General features: G+C 34.9%; 1 protein-coding gene across 1 annotated transcript; it reads left to right on the top strand.

Annotated features, from left to right (window-relative positions):
- The first annotated feature begins 172 nt into the window (after nucleotides 1–172).
- On the top strand, nucleotides 173–12,580 carry LOC106105871 (zinc finger protein 658-like). Its single transcript, XM_013286328.1, has 15 exons — nucleotides 173–345; nucleotides 660–831; nucleotides 1,333–1,365; nucleotides 1,868–1,960; nucleotides 3,315–3,443; nucleotides 4,043–4,534; nucleotides 5,362–5,492; nucleotides 6,155–6,229; nucleotides 6,938–7,076; nucleotides 7,675–7,781; nucleotides 8,660–8,801; nucleotides 9,941–10,072; nucleotides 10,478–10,678; nucleotides 11,293–11,436; nucleotides 12,333–12,580. The coding sequence occupies exons 1-15, from the start codon at nucleotides 272–274 to the stop codon at nucleotides 12,459–12,461; spliced, it is 2,193 nt and encodes a 730-aa protein (XP_013141782.1). The 5' UTR covers nucleotides 173–271; the 3' UTR covers nucleotides 12,462–12,580.
- Nucleotides 12,581–21,753: the final 9,173 nt, after the last annotated feature.

Here is a 21,753-nt window from a genome sequence, read left to right as displayed (position 1 = left end):
TTGTAGAACTATCCCTTACTGTTCCCTGTGCAAGCGAGACAAATATATACTATTTTGTTCGCGAGAGAGTGAAAAACCTATACAAATCTTACTCCCTTGGCGTGTGTTATACGCCCAAATGTAGTAACCCACGCAGTCAAGAGGACGATGAGTAAAAAACTTTACTTGTTGACTTTTCTGGGGCCAGTTACAAATGGGTCGGATAATATTAGGTAAAGCGAAAAAAATGACTGAATCGTAAAGTGTTTTTGTAAAATAAAACCAAATTAAAATGCGCTGTTGTGCACCGAATTGTAAAAATGATACCAGACAATTGACGAAATCCCAGGGTATAACATTTCATGTGTAAGTTGATGTATACATTTACACTTTTTCCATACATTTATCATGAAATCCGATATAAAAACATTTATTTACATGAAGAATAATATTTAATGAGAATACCGTCTCCTATTTACAGTAATTGTAGAGATAACCATTCATATTTACTTTTGTTATACAAAATTGCATTTACCATAGTACAAGTATATTTGTAATTAAAACGCAAAAAGCGTCATAATTTCATTCTCTTGTACATCTCCTATGTTTTTCCTTACTTACCAACTTTAGAACACCTATAGTAGACAAATAATTAATTGTTATTGCATACATAATTCCAGAATTCCTGCTGAACAGACTATCCGTGCGTCCTGGCTGAAAGCACTTGGTAAAGAAACCTGGGTAGCAAAAGAGAGGAGTGCTGTATGCTCTGAGCATTTCAGTTGTGATGATTTGTATGAAACTAGGGGTGGATTACGGAAAATAAAACCGGGAGCTGTGCCTGTGATTAAGGTGTGTAAATTCATTTGACACTTCAATGGGCTTGTTTAAATGTTGAAAGAATTTTAAATCGGCTCAGTATTTGAGTTATTCCAATACATACAAAAAACAATTCTGCTTTATAGTACTATGTATCCCTCGGAAACCGGATATTTCTCGGGGATGAACCTAATCCCATGTGTACTCCACACTTTGTTTTATATCTGTGTCAAATTTCAATAAGATATGTTGAACCATTACAGAATGAACGAGTAAACTTTAAAAATACAAAACTAATGAATCCCACGGGAACTGTAACTATTCCCAGGACACAAAGTAGCCTATGTGCTCTAAACCTGTGCCAAATTTCATGGAGATCCATTCAGCCGTTTAGGCTACAAACTCTAACAAACATTCATCCATCGTAAATTTCGCTTTTATAATATTTGTATATGATTAATATAAATGACAATTTACCTATTACATTACAAATGTAACCAGAATATTGCATTAGTTATGTATTAATTTTTACAGGACGCTCCTGTGGAAGAAATGCAGAATTTAAAGGTAATCCTTTCTATAAAAATCTTGTCTTTATCTCTGAATTTATCTGAGTGTGCATTTTTGACTATACTATTGCACAAGAGCGTCGAGAGCTCAGTGGTTTAAGCACTTGACTTGTAATCTACAGTTCTTGGGTTCGAATCCCGCTGTACCTGTGATTTTCGATTTTTCGAATTTTCATACGTGATTTACCCGACGTTCTTACGGTGAAGGAAAACATAGTGATGCAGCACATATCGGCGACGAAATTACAAAGATATGCGTGAAGTCAACCCGCAGTGCAGCATGGTTGACTATGGCCTAGTCACCCTTACTTAGGGTAGGCTCCGTGCCCCTCGGTGGGGACCTATAGTGAGCTGGTGATGATGATGATGATTGCATAACTGTTTAGTCTCACTTTGATTCCTAGTATGCTATATTTTTTAATTTCACTCAAGCGAAGTCAAGCGGCCAGTGGAATTATAATTTCTCATATTAAGATTAATTTTATTTATATTATTTTCAGGTGTGCAGAATATGTTTGGCAATGGATAGGAGATTGTATTCGATTCATACATACCAATTAGATCAAGCATATGAATATATTACTGGATTGAATGTAAGTACAAAGATAACTTAATTATGACTATACATTTGTTGTTTACATGTGACGAAAGAATGGGGCGTAACCAGAAAGTGTTAAGAATGGATGTGGACTACAAAGGTAGAGGACGACCAAAGAAAGTATGGATTGTGTGAAAATATGCTTAAGGAGTGGATTCAGATATGGCTGATAGAGATGTATGGAGCACATACTGTGCCGACCCTCCCTAAGGGATAAGGGCAAGTTGAAGATTTATTTATTTTCCAGAGGTGGAGAAATTGAGAAGTGAAATGTAAGTGTGGTATGGACATGTTATGCGACGAGACGATGGGGACATAGCCCAGAAACTGTTAAGAATGAATGTGGACTACAAAGGTAGAGGACGACCGAAGAAAGTATGGATTGTGTGAAAATATGCTTAAGGAAGGAGTGGATTCAGATATGGCTGATAGAGATGTATGGAAGAGCAGCACTGTGCCGACCCTCTGTAGAGATAAGGGCAAGTTGATGACGATATTTGATGTTTAGTCTTAGTGGAAAAAGGGTCTATCTTACTAATATTATAAATGCGAATGTTTAGATAAATGGATGTTTGTTAGAGTTTGTAGCTTAAACGGCTGAATCTATCTTGAAATTTGAATAGATGCAGAGCATAGTCTGGAAGAACACATAGGCTAGTTCGTTTTTTTAAATACACGCGAACGGAGTCGCGGGCGTAAGCTAGTACTAATATGAAGATTTGTATTTTTGATACAAACTCATTGTTAAAATATATCTCGTAAACTGCTGAATGGATCTTTATGAACGATCTATAGATGTAGAGGGTCTGGAACAAGAAACCCACGCGGGCAGATTCTCGGGCGAAAGCTTGTTTGTATTGGGTATTAGTTCTTAGCTAATAATATAAAGAGGAAATATTTGTACTATTGGACTCACAACTTACTGAGCGGAATTTTTTTTTAAATCTAGTTTTCTTTTATAATATAAGGTGGCAAACGAGAAATCGGCCTGAATCCACCGAAATATAAAGCGACCGCTGCACATAGACATCCGCAATTGCAGATGCGCTGCCTACCCTTCGTTGACGGAGGAGACGCACATAAAGAGGTTATTTCCCCTTGCTATGAGTCTCCTTCACTGTCAAATCCTCTTTTCCTTCCCATACTTTCCTCTTAAGAAACGGGTGGAAAGGGAAAGGGACTAAACTTAGTCCTCCGGCACCACACTCATCAGACTGTAGGCGGAATTGCTTCCACTTCACGCCTGTCTGTGGTCGTGGTATTACTGAGAGCGAGCCCTATAGTGGGAACATGTTAAAGCGGGCTCTACCACTTAGTGCAGATGCATAGACCTTTTGTATTGTTTTCAGGTAAAAGACAATCTACCTCAAAGTTTGTGCTCAGAATGTGCTCATAGACTACTCTCTTGTCAGAATTTTAGACGAAAAACTCTACGATCATTTGAACTTATGATGGGAATTGTTGATAAACAAGAAATGGTGAGTAACTTTAAATACTAGTACAGTATGCCAGCTACTGGCATGATGCGGTTATTAAAAAAACACTTTATTAATACGATCTGTTGAACAATAATCATTGGGCTCTGCTTCCTGAGCTAAGTGGGGACCTGTATTACAGGAGTCAGTGCCTTCTATTAGTCTAGGTATATATATGATCAAATACATGTGTTTGGGTGTGTGAGTGAGTGTACGACTTCATCCGCATGAAATTATGAAAATTTTATTTCATAGTTTAAATTTGTCAAATTATCAATTACAAATGTCAAAATGACATGATTACAACCTTGCTCGGCAATTGACAATTGACTTGACAATGTTGGCAGCAATTTATCTCTATTCCATCGTCTATTACGTCTCTTTCCCACATTAGGGTTTTTATCCAAAATATTTACCACCTAAATGTAATGGCGGTTAACCCTTTAGCCTAAAGCGTGACGTAAGTGTAGGGCTTTTTATTAAAAAAAAGAATTATTTAAAAATATGGTGTAATTGCTGACATCTTAGGCAACAAAGAAGTGTGTTTACGCTTTATTATGATAGTATAGATTATATTTAAAATTTGACTAATAAAATTCCAGATTACAGAACAAAAAGTACAAGATCTAAATAAAAAATATAATTTGGAATCTAAATTAACAACAAAATATTATAAACCAGACCACTATGACATATATATAGAATACAAAGAAAATACAGAAGGAACAGAAGAGATTGAGTTAGAAATAAAAAATGAAATATTCTTAGATGAGACTGGATCTATTAAGGACGAGAACTATTCATCTGATGATAGTGTACCTCTAGAAAAAAGAAGAACTAAGAAGAAAGTAGTTAAGAAGAAGAAAGAGCCGACGGAACCAAAGATTGATAGAAGAAGGAAACCGTTTCTGAATGATGATTTAAACGAAACACTTTTTACTATAACTGATTTATCTGTTGATGAGCAAATAGCAGAAATAGAGAAGAGAAGAGAGTCTTCTAATTATAAAAAGTCTGTGTTCAAATGTACTGCTTGTTTTAAAGGATTTTTAGATGAAGATGCATATAATTCTCATATGACTAGACATACTGATGTAAGTTTTTTTTTATATCTTTGATTATTTTTTAAATGTACAAACTTTATGTTGTTTCATTTTTGAAAAATGAAATTAAGTTACAAACATATTTCCACTAATTCGGTAGAAAATGTAGTAATGTTGTTTATATGTTTATGGGATATACATCTGTTCTGCTCTAAATCTCGATTCTTTATATCTGTCCTTTTCTAACCCAGTATTTTTTAACTTTATCTGTACTTCTCTAACACACAAATGTATACCTATGTCTGTTCTTTACCAAAATTCTGTACTTATACCTGTCCTTTTCTAATGAACTGGCTAAATATTCCTATATCTGTCTTTCTAACTTACTAATCTTTATCTGTTCTCGACCACACTAAATCTTAACTTTGTTGTCCTTTAACACACTATTCTTAACCTAAATCTGTCCTACTCTAACATTATTCTTTACATGCTTACATTTGTCCTAACCAATCACCTATACTTCTCAAACACACTAATTTTTACCTACATCTGTCCTTTTCTAACATACTAATCTTTACCAACGTTCTTTCTTTTCTAACTTACATATCATTACATACACCTATCTTTTTCTAACACATTAATCTTTACCTATATCTGTCCTCTAACACTCTTATCTTTACTTATATCTGTCCTTCTCTAACACTAATCTTTACCTAAATCTGCCCTTCTCTAACACTCTAACACTCTTATCTTTACCTATGTCTATCCGTTTCTAACATGCTTATCTTTATATATAACTGTCCTTCTCTAACACGAATTTTTACCTATAATTGTCCTTCTCTAACGTACTAATATTTACATACATCTATCTCTTTCAGCAATGCGGTGAATACGAATGTGAGATCTGTAAGATACACTTCAAACATTCCCATGCTTTACGTAAGCACGTCACCGCGCACCACACGCAGAGGTTTAGCTGTAACCAATGCAATTATGTCACTACGCATCGGTGAGTTAAACACTACAGTAGAATCTTGATAGTTCATACTTCGGTAACTTAAAAACCTCTGTAACTTCAAAAAATAATATGTTCCCTTCCCATCCGAGCCCAAAACCTCTATAACATAGACATTTGATAACTTAAAACCTCTATAACTTAAAATATTTTGTGTTTACCTTGGACTAACTATCTATACTGTTATAATAAAGCGTAAACACACACTTCTTTGTTGCCTAAGATGTCAGCAATTACAGCATATTTTTCAATAATTCTTATTTTAATAAAAAGCCATACACTTGCGTCACGCTTTAGGCCATAATATTTTCACGCCATTAAACTTAGGGGGTAAATAATTTGGATAAAAACCCTAATGTGGGAAAGAGACCATAAGTTGCTGCCAACATCAAGGAAGCAAAATTGCAATAGTAAGGTAATTGGTATTTTGACATTTGCAATTGAGAATTTGACAAATGCAAACAATAATTTTATAATTTCATGCGGATGAAGCCGCACGCGAACAGCTAGTTACTAATATAAATACATTTTAAAACAAAATGGAGGTTCAGAAACATATTGTTTCTAGTTTCTCTTTTAGATGTTCATCTTTTGTTATTTTAGAGTGAAATGTTATTTTTTTCCAACATACATATTGTTATGTTTCTGTGTGTCAGTCAGACGGCGAGACTTCACGAGAGATGGCACAAGGGAACCAAATACCAATGTCCGCATTGCCAAGAGGAGTTCCTGTGAGTTACTTTGAGGTTACTAATTATTAGGAGAGTAACTTTTAGTTATTTAATTTGAGAGTAACTTTGAGTAGACTCCGCTTTAACATCTTCGCACTGTAGGGCTTATAGTGCTCGTTTTCCACCTCATATTAAAAAAAAAAAAAACAAATTTTGAGAAGAAAATATATTTATGACCTTTGAGTAAACCCACGTTTATTTAATTTTGGATTTTCTGTTTGATTTTTGTTTAATATACGTGAGAGTAACTTTTAGTTAATTAATTTGAGAGTAAGTTTGAGTTAAACAAATATTTTGAGATTCAATTAAAGTTATAACCTTTGAGTAAACTCATGTCTTTTTAAGTTTGTTTTTTTCTTTACGTGAGAGTAACTTTTATTTAATTAATTTGAGAGTAACTTTGAGTTAAATAAATATTTTGAGATTGAATTATATTTATGACTTTTGAGTTTTATTTTTTTTAATTTGTGTGAGTAACCTTCAGTTAATTAATTTCAGAGTTACTTTGTCTAAATAATTTATTATGTAACTGAGTTTACTAATTTATTTCGTTAAAGTAACTTTCAGTTAATTATTACTAGAGTAACTTTGAATTATTATTATTGTGTAGAATATTGAGTTGTTACCAAAATAGTATATTTAATAAAAGAAAATGAGTACCTAATTTTATTTTTACATAATATTATGTGATTTTATTAATTTTTTCAGTAAATTTACTACATATATGGGCCATATTCGTATAAAACATCCTTCGGACTTTGTATGTGAACTTTGTGGCTATTCCTTTGTAAGTGAGAAAGGGATAGAACTACATAAGAAGTTGAAACATCGACTCGAGAGTGACAAGGTAAGATATACTTTTGTACTAACATATTGAATTTATCTACACACTTTTTTGTTGCCTAAGATGTCAGCAATTACACCATATTTTTGAATAATTCTTTCTTTAATAATAAGCCCTACACTTACGTCACGCTTTAGGATATATATTTTCACGCTATTACACTTAGGGAGTAAATATTTTGGATAAAATCCCTAATGTGGGAAAGAGACCATAAGTTGCTGCCAACATCAAGGAAGCAAGATTGCCAAGTTTGGTCATGTCATGTCATTTTGACATTTGCAATTGATTGATGAATGTAAACAATGAAATAACATTTTCATAATTACATGCGGATGAAGTCGCACGGGATCAGCTAGTTAATATAATAAAGCGTAAACACACATTACTTTGTGGTGTAGGATGCCAGAAATCATGCTATGAGTTAGATATTTTTACGCTAATTTAGTGGGTGAATGAATCGGAAAAAATTTAATATGAGAAAGAGACAAACTACAAGCCAATAGTAAAGAAGCAAGATTTGGTTTTTGGGTGGTGGGACAGGCCCCTAACTTTTGTTACTTCGGAGAGAAATGTAGTTTATATTAGTTATTTTTTATTTCAGGTACCAGAAGACGGTCCATTGTGTACATCTTGTGATGTGAGGTTTATCTCAGAAGAGGCTTACCGGAAACATCTGATGGTCTCCGCAAAACATAATACTGGTGATAAGTGAGTTTATATTCATTATTAGATGTACCTCTTAATTTGAATTTTATTTTATTTATTTATTAGCTTTCGCTCGCGATTTCGTCCGCGTGGAATAAAAAAAAAGTGAGTAACCTATGTGTTCTTTCAGAATATCTTCTATATGTGTACCAAATTTCATCGAGACCCGTTCAGCAATTTAAGTAACAAACTCTAACAAACATCCATCTAAACTTTTGCATTTATAATATTGGTATGACTACTACTACTCTCTAAAATCTATATCTATCTATACTATTATAATAAAGCGTAAACACACACTTCTTTGTTGCCTAACATGTCAGCAATTACACCATATTTTTGAATAATTATTTTTTTGATAAAAAGCCCTACATTACGTCACGCTTTAGACTATATGTTTTCACGCCATTAAACTTAGAGGGTAAATATTTTGGATAAAAACCCCTATGTGAGAAAGATACCATAGTTGCTGCCAACATCAAGAAAGATCGTGTCATGTCATTTTGACATTTGACAAATATAAACAACTAGTTGTTCCCGTGCGATTTCATCAGCATAATATTATTTTATTGATTGATTACATGTGTCAAATTGTCAATTGCAAATGTCAAAATGACATGACGTTGACAAACCATGGCAGCCTTGGTGTTGGCAGCAACTTATGGTCTCTTTACCACATTAGGGTTTTTATCCAAAATAATTACCCACTAAGTTTAATGGCGTGAAAATATGTAACCTAAAGCATGACGTAAGTGTAGGGCTTTTAATTAAAAAAAGTATTATTCAAAAAAATGGTGTAATTGCTGACATCTTAGGCAACAAAGAAGTGTGTGTTTACACTTTATTATAATAGTATAGATGAGTAATCCTTTTAATTTCAGGGATTCAAATGACCCTAATAAACCGAAAAAAGGTAGAAAGCCAAGAGGAAGGAGAGAGATAAGAGATAGGAGAGATCCGAATGAGAGGAAAATGTACCCGAGTCAAATGAGGAAAGTGGAAGGTCCCATACCATGTGAACAGGTAACAGTTGGTTTTCATTGCATGTTACAGTAGAACCTCTCTGCTCCTAAGAGACGCACTCGAAATACAGGATTGTTTTACGTTCCATATCATCGAACTAGTTATGGTAAAAATTCCATTTTAACTCGATTACCCCACCTGTACAATGAACACTTCAGCGATGTAGATATTTTTCACCTATCAAAAAGTAGCTTCAAAAATAAAATAAAATCTAAACTAATTTAAAGAAATATCAATATGTATACGTGATCTTGTTTAGCGCTTTATAATTTATGTACTTACTTAGAAAAATGAACCTCAACAAATTGTTTGTTACAATGTAGTTATGCACCTGTTGGCTAATTTATCTGTTTTGTGTATACTTGTTCTATTTTCCTATGTAATTGTGTGATTAAATTAGCTGTTGTGTATACTTGTATGAATAAATAAATAAACCTCGATAAGTTTAAGTCCAAGGGAAACACAAAATATTCTAATTTATAGAGGTTTTAAGTTATCAAGGGTTTATGTTGTAGAGGTTTTGGGCTCTGACGGGAAAGGAATATATTATTTTTTTGAAGTTGTAGAGGTTTTTAACTTACCGAGCTTTAAGTTATAAAGGTTCTGCTGTATATTCAAAAGAAATGAGGAATGTACATGTGGGAAATAAAAAAAATGGTATAAATGGGGTATCATCGCAGATATTTAAAAATTGTACTGAAAATACACTTTTTCTACTTGTCTGCAACGATCCCACATATATATCTGATTGTTTTGTAAAGTTTTATTATTTAACTAGCTTTCGCCTGTGACTCCGTGCGCGTGGAACGAAAAAATAAACCAAAAGTGAGTAGTCTATGTGCTCTTCCAGACTATCCTCTACATCTATACCAAATTTCATCGAAATCCGTTCAGCAGTTTAGGCTACAAACTCTAACAAACATCCATCTAAACTTTCACATTTATAATATTAGTAAGATTAGTAAGATAATTTTTTTAAAGTATCATAACTACTCTCGCTAATGTTATATTTTTTTATCATAATTTATTATTTTATTTTGATAATTTTAATCCATAATTACTTTGATATTAAAGTTCTCTTTCTTATTTTTATTTTTGATTTATATCTCATGTGTTATTTTATTTTCTTATTTATACAGTGTGGTGTGGAATTAGAGGATTCCCGAGCGTACCACGGCCACTTCCGGCGCATGCACCCCGACAAGAACCGCACTAACTACCCCTCTATGAAGTCACCTTGCATGTGTGAATTGTGCGGCAGAATGTTCCAAGTAAGTTTACTAATATTAGTCCCTTTCCCTTTCCACCCATTTTCTTAAGATAAAGGATGTGAAGGAAAAGTGGATTTGACGGTGGAGACGCATAGGAAGGGGAAATGTCTTCTTTATGTGCGTCTCCTCCGTCAATTAAAGGTAGGCAGCGCATCTGCAATTGCGGATGTCTATGGGCAGCGGTCGCTTTCCATTTTGGTGGTTTTAAGTAGCCGCTTGCTCGTTTGCCACCTTATATTTAAAAAAAAAGATCGGTATTCTGTACCACAAAGCATTAGACTATTGGTGCTTAATTTATATTCTTTACTACCTGTTTCATTTAGGGTAATTAAAAAAAATCATGCATTTAAGAGTTAACCGACTAACTGTACTGGTCAAGTGTAGTTTTGATTTGTAATATTTCAGAGTTACGCATTACTAAAAGACCACAGTTGGGTACACACTGGGGAGCGGCCATTCGCATGTGAATCTTGTGGAAAATCGTTCAGAATGCGACAGCGTCTCGTAGCGCACAGACGTGTGCACGCGCCGCGCAGGGATACGTACGTGTGCGCGCTCTGCGGGAAACACTTCTCTACTCACAGTAATAGACAGCGGCATATGTTTGTAAGTTATACACATTTAACAGTTTACACATTCTATTACACACTTCGCAGTTTACTCATTATAATACGGACTACACAGTTCATTCATTATCACATACGCTTCACAGTTTACTTATTCTAATAAACACTTCACATTTCATTCATTATAATATACACTACACAGTTCACTCATTGTAATACATACTTCGCACTTCACACATTCTAATACATATAATACTTCGCAGTTTACACCTTCTATTACACACTTCACAGTTCACTCATTCTAATAGACGCTTCACAGTTCACTCATTCTAATACACACTTCACAGTTCACTAATTCTAATACACGCTTCACAGTTCACACATTCTAATACACACTTCACAGTTCACTCATTCTAATACACGCTTCACAGTTCACACATTCTAATACACACTTCACAGTTCACTCATTCTATTACACACTTCGCAGTTCATTCATTGTAATATACAATGCACAGGTCACACATTCTAATACACACTTCACAGTTTACTCATTATAATACATACTTCGCAGTTCACTCATTCTATTACACACTTCACAAGGCTACAAGTTATGTTCTCCCTGATATATTGATGTTATTCGTACTTTGTTTTAAGATCCACACTGGTCTGAAGCCGTTTGCGTGTGAAATGTGCGGAAAATGTTTTAAGCAAGCGAGCGAGAAGCGCGCGCACGTGGCCTACGTGCATCTAAAGAAGCCGTGGCCTAAACGAACACGCAACAAACGAACAGACAGACAGGTAATCTATACTTAATATTGTAAAGAGGAAATATTTGTATTTTTGTATGTATTTGATTCACGCAAAAACTACTGAGCCAATTTTTAAAAAAATCTCACCATTAAAAGCTACGTTATCACTAAGTAACACAGGCTACATTTGTTTTAATTTCACTCGAACGGAGTCGCGGGCAAAAGCTATTTATTAATATAAAAGCGAAAGTTTGGATGAATGTTAGTTTGTTTAAACTGATGAAGTGATATGTAGAGGATAGTTTGAACAGAGAATACTCACTAAGTTTTTTTATTCCCGGAAGAAGTCGCGGGAGAAAGCTAGTCTTACTAATATTATAAATTTGAATGAAAGACAAAAATACATGGGCTGTTTACTAAGTTTTTAATTCGGCGGACAAAGTCGCGGCTTAAAGCTAGTAAATGCGAGAGTTTGTATTTTTGCATTTCCAGAACAGTCTGGAAGAACATATAGTCTATTTTGTTCTTTTAATTCCAAACATAATAATATTTTAACTACGGTATCAAGGAAAAAAAAACATAATTTATTTGCCTTGTTTATCATCACCACCAGTTCACTACAGGTCCCCACCGAGGGGCTCGGAGCCTACCCTAATAAGGGGTGACTAGGCCATAGTCAACCACGCTGCACTGCGGGTTGACTTCACACATGTCTTTGAATGTCTTCGCCGATATGTGCTGCATCACGATGTTTTCCTTCACCGTAAGAACGTCGGGTAAATTATGTACGTATGAAAATTCGAAAATCATAGGTACAGCGGGATTCGAACCCAAGACATGTAGATTACAATTCAAGTGCTTAAACCACTGAACCACCGAGGCTATATATTTGCCTTGTTTATATTTTCTGCTAAATACCTGCTTTAAAGAAAATAATTTTTTTAGGTACAATTACAAAGTCAACCGCTAAGTGCGAGCGAGATGGCTATAGTTGAGCCGGTGTGGCCGCATTGTGAACAGAAGAACGAAGTCGACGTTATTAATAAGCCTATATACTTTAATATGAAAATATAAACAGGTGAGAGTGCGGAACATTTATTTGACCCGGTAGACTCGCGATTTCTTTTAATATACTAGTACTAGCTGTTCCCGTGCGGCTTCATCCGCATGAAATTATGAAAATTTTATTTTATTGTTTACATTTGTCAAATTATCAATAGCAAATGACATGACATGACAAACCTTTGGTTCCTTGATGTTGGCAGCAACTTATGGTCTCTTTCCCACATTAGGGTTTTTATCGAAAATATTTACCCTCTAAGTTTAATGACGTTAAAATATATAGCCTAAAGCGTGACGAAAGTGTAGGGCTTTTAATTAAAAAAGAATTTTTCAAAAATATGGTGTAATTGCTAACATCTTAGGCAACGAAGAAGTGTGTGTTTACGCTCTATTATAATAGTATAGATTATAAAGAGAATTTTATTTTTGTATGTATCGATTTTAAAAATTCATTCACCAAAAAGCTAAGTTATCAGTGAGTAACATAGGCTATATTTTTAATTTCACGCAGACAAAATCGCGAGTAACAACTAGTGTTAATAAGTGTTTTATTTATACATATAATTAGACATAGAAATTAGTTTTGTTTTCCGCCTATAAAGTTGTGCATAATATTTTTATCAAAACTACCCACATATAAATATAATATAATACAGATATAATGAATTTTGCCATAAAATAATTCTTAGCGACTTAGATCTGGGTAATATTTCCGCTTTAAAATTAACTAAAAAACTCGAATAAATAGTTCTTGATCCGACTTGAAGGACCAAAAACTGTTGAAACTTTAGCTCTGATAAGTGTATATTTGAACTAATTTAAATGAGAACTTGGATGGATGTATGTTACTTCTAAATACTAATTAAGAAACTTGAATACCCATCTCTTTCACTCCCATTGACTAGACAGAGAAAGAAATATGTAACTATTTCTGCATAGAACTGCAGTTAGATTTAGTAACCGTATGTACTCGTGAAATTATATTTTAATAATGATGTATTTATTGAATGAAATAAAAAAAAAACAATTACTTTTTAATACTGATTTATTTTGTTATAAATTCCTGTCACTTAAAAATAAGTATAAGAGCGCGACTGACTAAACTATCGCACGACTGTTGTGCTGTCAATTGCTTCGCAGCCAATTTAAGTATTGTAAGAGTCCTTGCGTGTACGATACGCTGTCTCTTTCACACGGGTGCTTTCTCGCTTTGCGCCCGCGTCGCCTGCGCAGCTCGCTTTTCCCGCGTTTTTGCCGGCAGCGCGCGCCCCGACGACCCAGGGTCGTACACAGTCGACACAGGATCGTACTCAGGTGACAAGTACGATAAAAGGTAAAAAAACTTTGTTGTGTTTACTGTCGTAAAATTGGCCATGAGCTTAATGAGTGTACAAGAGTAAAAGGTAAAATCGAATCATCAGATGTCCGTTGTTATGGTTGTGGTGCTAAGGGCGTAATCCGCGCCAACTGTGCATCTTGTATCCATAAGGACTCATTCTGTTCATTTGATAATTACGATAGAGACATTAAGTGTAATACCTCACCGCATTATGATTCGACTTATGTTTTACATAGTTCTAATAGTACCGATAGTATATCCTTAAATACTGTACAAACTGAATTTATTCCGCGTGTTATGGCACAGAATAGTAATGTAATGTACAGACGGATCACTATGTTAAGTCGTCAAGTAATTTTTGTCAGATTGATAATAATGTTGGTATTGTGTTTTGACGATGGATTACTGTATTCAACCGTCACAGATTTACTTATATCAGAGTGAACATATATTAAATTCGACCATAAACAATTATTTACGCACTGAACACGATACTCCATCGTCAAAGAATAGTTCAGCACAGACTGAATAGATGTGTAATGTGTCCAAGTGTAATTCTATACAGAGTGTAAACATATGTAAAGCGGATGTTTTGTCAAAGAGTAAGTTGTCACAGAATGTAAATTATGGCGATGAGTTGCAAGCGACTAACGCGCGTAATTTACCTACCTCATCGAGTGAACGTACGTTAGCGGGTGAGCGACCCATTTTGCGATTTGAAGTTTTCGGTTATCGGGGTACCGGATTGATGGACACTGCAGCCAAACGTAGTATCGCGGGGTTTAGTCTTTATTCGTTATTACGTAAATTACAACATCCTTTTCGCGATAATTGCATGACGGTTAAACTTGCCATGGGATAGTTCGCGATACTAAAGTTAAATTCGCAGATGTTGAAGTAAAGCTTGAAGGTTCTGTGATTCCTACTACATTTGTTATATTTCCAGACGCAGTTAATAACGACACTTTGTTAGGGATTGATTTCCTACGTAAAGCTCGTCTTGTTAACATTTCTGATAGCTTATGGTTTACGGCTGATCGGCCTCAGGTCATTCACCCTCTGCAGTGTGAAACGTCGAGGACGTATGTCGAGTACGCGACTGCAGATTTCCTTCGGCGTGATGAGGGAACCATGTTGACACCGAATGAAAAGGCGATTTTAACTGAAACGCTGCGGGAATATAAAGACATCTTTAGAGAAGGGGGAGGTCCAATACCGTTTGCAGAGCACTGCATTGATACGGGTGGCCATAAACCTATCGCCACACCACCATACAGTCTCACTCCGGCCAAGAAAGCCATAATGGAAGCTGAAATAGATAAGATGCTGAAAGATGGTGTTATAGAAGAGTGTGAGTTGCCATGGGCTGCGCCGGCTCTCTTAGTTCCAAAGAAGGATGGAACTTACCGTTTTTGTGTAGACTACAGGAAACTCAACGCCGTCACAAAAAGCGACTCTTATCCGTTGCCTGTCATCGACGACTTGCTGCAGTATACAGGTAGGAGTTGCTATTTATGGTTCCTTTTCCACATTAGGGTTCATATCTTTTTTTTTATCCCCTAAGTGTATAGCCTAAAGCGTGGCGTAAGTGTAGGACTTATTATTAAGGAAAGAATTATTCAAAAATATGCTGTAATTGCTGACATCTTAGGCAACAAAGAAGTGTGTGTTTACGCTTTATTATATCGTCAAGTCCTGCTTACTGAAATGGTTGCTAACTTTAAATTATAATGACACTGAGAACCTTTTGAAAATTCCTACCTAACACTCCGCATTTCTAAGTAATCTTGTTTATTAGGACGTTTATCAATATTTATTACATACATACATATATAACATATATTATTTATTCTCAAGTATTTAGTTTTATTGTTACATCTTATTTTATTTATTCTATACATATATCATATATCATCTTGCATATTTATTTTTCTTTCATAAATTCATAATACCGAACCGCCGTAAGCGTAGGTTTTTAATTATTATTGTATAAAAATATTTCTCCTGCTGTTTCGATGCCCACGATACAGGCATTGCCTAGTGTGGGCATCACTAGATCAATCACATTTATCACTATTTGTATTTATCTTTTAATTGGTTATAACTTTTATTGTTAATTATTAATCTGTTTTCAATAAATTTCAATTTCAATATTAATATAGAGTAGATACTTAATAAAGTATATTAAACAATCTGTTGCAATTCACTTCTACTCCGTAAACATTCACTCATGCCAACAGGAATAACTCAAAAACTACTGAGAATAAACAGAGATAGGTTTGAATGTAATTGTAGCAAGAGAGGCATTAGAGAATGCCGTGCTCCGAAATCCAAGATGAGAAAACCTCAGCAAGGTGCAGATATGTTAGCATTTTATGTGGAAAATATTACATATAATGAAAATAATGTTTGGATTTAAGATAGTGGTCTGCACACATGATTTTTAGAAAGGAATACTTTTTGGAACTCTGAATGTAAACAGAAATCATTGAGATTGGGAAATAAACAATCTGTAGAAGTATACGGCATTGGAAAGCTATGTCAATGAGCAGTGGGAGACAAATGAACTTGATGTCTTGTACATTCCATATTTAAGAAGAAACTTCTTCTCAGAAGCAGTGATAATAAGAAAATTTTATTCTATTAAAATCACATGACTGCGCAATTAAAATGAGTACCATATCAGTATCAGTGCCATTGGTATTCATAAAATGTAATTTCAATGTAACTAATGTGACCATTAAAGAAAATATTTTGGAGGATACAGTCCTAATTTTACCGAAATATTGAAAATATAATATGATGATGAGAAGATCTTGGAAGATCCATCTCGAATATTCAATAGTGACGAGAGTTAGCCATAACTAATATTAAGTTCTCATAAGTTCAAGTTATCACTGTAAGCCATTTATTCAAAGATAAGGGAATAGCTTATAAGGAATCTCATTGTATTCGGATGTCTTCATGTAGAATACATTTGTATTTTGTATTTGTTGGTAGTGAACCGACTTCCACTAAGACTAGATATTTCAGAAAAGATAAACAGTACAAGGAAATAACATCGCCACAATGCGTTGATGTGTATAATCGACACATGGGAGGCGTTGATTTGCTTGACTCTTTGTTAGGTCTGTATAGGATCAAAATAAGATCTCGTCAGTGGTATAAAAAAATATTTTTCCACTTGGTTGATAGGTGTGCAGTCAATGCTTGGTTACTGTGGCGACGCAAGACTGACCAATACATGTCACAATTTGACTTCAAGCTAGCTATTTCTGAACATTATTGCAAGGCTGGCAAGAGCATCTCAAAAAATGAGGCCGTCCTAGTATCAGTAATCCCGGTACACCTACCTTGTCAAGAGGAAATACTCCTACGTCATCTAGAACGGGTACTCCTACCAGTAGAAATGAATCTTTCGCACCTCGAAAAAGGGCACGGAAAACCCCAGCAAACGTGCAAGACCTACCTCTAAAATCAGTACGTACAGACAAAATTGACCATTTCCAGATACACCAAAAGAATCGTCAACTATGTCAGAATGATTGTTCTTTGCGTTCTCATATAAAATGTGAGAAATGTGACGTGTTTCTTTGCTTGAATGAGAAAAGAAACTGTTTTAGAGAATTTCACCTTGTGTAAGTTTTGGTATTTGTTGTGCATAGGAAGCCAAAAATGGCAGTCTCATACACAGACGTTATTGCATGGGAAGCCAATTTTGGCTTCTGTTTTTTTTTTCTAAAATAAGATACTTTTTTATTTTCACTTTATATTTTGTCTTACAAGCCCTATTAAAACACATTAAAACATAAAAATATTTTTTTTCTTTTTGATTTAATAATTCATGCAATAGAGGGCTAAAATTCTGCGATAAAGTAAGGGAACTGACATACATACTAATAGGAATTGATCCAATAAAAAAAGAATACTACGAAAAAATGGGCATTAATACACTCGTAAGTCAACTAAGTCCATTCGAGTCCCTAGCGACAAGGACGCATAATCCTAACAATTTAGAAAGTGCAATCCAAATCGCAATACAGGAGGACAATAAATTGAAAACGTATCGAATGAATAATCCGGTTAATGTTAGTAGTAAACAAGAGGGGAATACAAAACCAACCTATTCTTATTCATATGATAAACCTAAACCCGAATTTCAACAAATTAAAAAGGGGTTTAAAACTGAACCCCACAAAAGTTGTTAAGGCCTACATGTTGAGGCCAACAAATGGCGTCGCGGCGCACAGCCGGCCGCGACGCCATCGATTTCGTCGCTGCTGTGACGGTGGCGGCAGGTGCCACTAGAGGGCGCTTCTGCGGGCGGCGAGGCGCGCCGCAGGGAGCGAGGGGGGCAATGCAGCGGGGAACAATACGACGCACGCGTTGAAGAAAGAATATTCGTCGACAACCATCACCTTGACCACACGCGTCCATTCATCGTCAAGTCTAGTCAGGGCCCGAACAAAGTATGAAATTAATTATCAACAAAACGGAATGAACAACGACGAATCAGATTCAGAACCTAGAAGAGTACGATGGGAATTTTCAACAAGCTATAGAGACACTCACTCCAGAGTAATTTATATTAATGACCATAACGGTTTACCATCAATTTACATAAACGAACTTGGTGGTAGATTTCTTATAGATACTGGCGCTGCTAAATCACTAATTAGTCCGAGAATAATTAACATCACCCCCATCTAAAAGACGACATCCATATTCAACCTCACACGACAATCACGGTACGTGGTTCAAAACTAAATAATGCTATTAACTTAAAACTACCATCTTTGTTTGACACTAATTCCACACACTCATTTTTAATATTTGACGTTGATAAAGATTTCATAGGCTTGTTAGGTCTCGATTTTTTAGAAAGATTCGAAACCAAGATAAAACTCAAACGTATGATACTACAAATAAACGATACAGAAATCTCAATCAGGAAAGACATATTGGATCTGTCAGTTGTAGTGCCCGCTTTAACATCTTAGCACGAATGGGCCGGCACGCCCGGTGTAATACCACGACCACACAGAAGACAGACGTGAAATGGACGTAATTCCGTGTTTCGTCTGATGAGTGTGGTGCCGGAGGCCTAATTTAAGTCCCTTTCTCTTTACCACCCTTTTCTTATAAGGAGAGGTTGGGAAGAGGAAGTGGATTTGACGGTGGAGGACATGCATAGGAAGGGGAAATATCTTTATGTGCGTCTCCTCCTCCGTCGTATAAGGGTAGGCAACGCATCTGCAATTGCGGATGTCTATGGGCAGCGGTCGCTTCGCCATTTTGGCGGTTTCAGGTGGTCGCTTGCTCTTTTGCCACTTAATGTTATAAAAAAAAATTAAGAAAAGATATACTTTACAACCACAGACACAATGCAAATTTAACCTACTAATTAACGAGAAAGAAGGAGAATATTTATTCGAGGGTTTTGAAACGCCTTCAGGTTTATACCTACAAACTTCCTTAGTCTCAGTTAAAGACGGTACTTTTAGCATAATAGTAACTAACACCACAGACAAACCTTTGCAATTTAGAAAACAGATAAACATTAAACTTCAAACACTTCCCGAAACGTTAAAAGGAAAAGGCTCACTGGAAATATCCCTAAATAAAATTAACTTCAATGAATTGGACGAAATATTAAAAGAAAATTTATCCCGAATTAGGCTTAACCATTTAAATGACGAAGAAAACAGGGAGATTCAATATACCGACCACTTCAAGTCCAAACAATGAACAATGGGAGTCCGATAAGAACAAAGACTTACTATACTGTGAAGACGCGATAGATAAGCAACTAAAACAGTTCCATATTAGAAGTTCACCCGGTACCGAATACAGAATTGAAGATAAGTCTAAAAATAACTTCACAATTAAGCATGTTTTTATCCCTATTAATAACACAAAAGAACAAATCATTAAATTCTTAAATGAAAATACAATAGCAGATAGGAAATTTCACTGTTATTTTCATGACGAACATTTATATCCATTATTCTGCGATGTTTATAACACAGTATTTGACACTCGTGGCCCAAAATTACACAGATGTACATCATCATCCTGTTGCCCTTATCCCTTACGGAGGGTCGGCACAGATGTGCTGCTCCTCCATACTTCTCTATCAGTCATATCTGAATCCACTCCTTTCTTAAGCATATCATCTTTCACACTATCCATCCATACTTTCTTCGGTTTTCCTCTTCCTTTGTAGCCATAATTATACAGAAGCACAACCAAAGTAATGTTGGTACATGAGAATGACGAACAACTATCAACAATAAAAAAAATATCACGAAGGTAAAAATATCTACCGTGGAATTCAAGAAACATTTAAGAAATTAAAAAAGATTCATTATTGGCAACATATGCTTACATCCATACAAAACTATATAAATAAATGCGATGTTTGCTTAAAAGCTAAATACGAACGAAATCCTTTAAAATTGCCAATAAACTTAACTTTGACCCCATCAAAACCAATGGACCACATGCTTATGGATACACAATTGATAACTCGACATTTCTTACAATTATAGATATTTTCTCGAAATTTGCACAAGCAATACCTTTGCAAGCAACAACTAGTATACACATAGCGGAAGCATTACTACAAATATTTCCAGTAATAGGAATACCATCTAAAACTACTGATTCCGACCACAAATTCGATAATGATATAATAAAAGAAATATGTTCACACAATATTTCGATACATTTCACGACACCGTACAACCCTAATTCTAACTCCCCTATTGAATGTTTTCATTCAACCATAGGTGAATTGATAAGAATACAAAGTCTGACTAATAAGAATCCCCTTAAAATGTTAATGCGAAATGCAATTATCGCATATAACAATACGATTCATTCAGCAACTAATTTCTCACCATTCTAGTTACTTTACGGTCATACCAGTGGTCGAAACCCGTTAGAAATATTCTACCCTCAAGAATATTACCAAGAGTACGTAGATAACCATAGGAAATGGAGATAGCACATAAACTAGTTACAAATAAATTAGAGACAGAGAAAGAAAACATCATAAATAAAGTAAATCTAAACACCGACGAAGTCCGGTATAAAGTAGGTGATAAAGTCTACAAACAAGTAGCTAAAATATCACGAAGTAAAAAGACAAAACCGCGTTATTTAGGACCGTATACGATCGTTAGGATCCATCCCATTCAAATTGTCGAGATCGAAGGTAAACACGTTAATGCCAAAACAATTAGAGTGCATTTTAAAATGCTACGTCGTAATGTTGTTCAAGATGCATCGCCATCATAAGCATCCTCAGGTGTAATAGAATCCGTGGAAAATCATAACAGACTAATGATCCTTAAGGAAGCGTCCGTACAACAACAAATAAACACATATCATGTTATTTGCATTTATAACCTCATACAACTTAGAGAATTATACACAGAAAGGAGATATTTCCCTTAACCTCAGTAGGATAGAAAATAACAATAAGGAAACATAGAGATAGATCAGTGTACAGGAAACAAATAGAATATATCACTAACGTTATAGAAAATAAGTTAACCTATCTAGGATCCAGTAAGAGTAGCTATTACGAACATTTATATTCGCAAGGTAGAACTAAAAGACGACTGATCAACGGATTAGGTTCAATAGTAAAGGCCATAACAGGCAACCTCGACAACGAAGATGCCCTTAGATTTGAAAAAGAAATAAATGAAATTAGAACAGATAATCAGATTTACCAAAAACAATCATTAAGTATTATGAAAGAATTTATGGGCCAATATTCTAAAGATGTTATAGCAAATAACCAAAGACATTTAGCCGATGTCATAAATAGTCTAAGTACTAAGATAGATTATCTAGATAATAAGGTTAATATCGTAGAAATACACAAATAGAGAATTGTTTACAATTATTATATAACAAATTATCAATAACTTTTGCACAACTGAATAAATTACA

The sequence above is a fragment of the Papilio polytes genome, unplaced genomic scaffold (genome assembly GCF_000836215.1).
Source record: "Papilio polytes unplaced genomic scaffold, Ppol_1.0 DF822622.1, whole genome shotgun sequence".
NCBI lineage: Eukaryota > Metazoa > Arthropoda > Insecta > Lepidoptera > Papilionidae > Papilio > Papilio polytes.
This window is presented reverse-complemented; position numbering and strand designations above follow the sequence as displayed.

Coding starts and splice junctions, on each gene's coding strand:
- LOC106105871 (XM_013286328.1), top strand. CDS start 272: ATGCGCTGTTGTGCACCGAATTGTAAAAATGATACCAGACAATTGACG. Junction 1,961..3,314: donor AATATATTACTGGATTGAAT/GTAAGTACAAAG, acceptor TATTGTTTTCAG/GTAAAAGACAATCTACCTCA. Junction 4,535..5,361: donor ATATGACTAGACATACTGAT/GTAAGTTTTTTT, acceptor TATCTCTTTCAG/CAATGCGGTGAATACGAATG.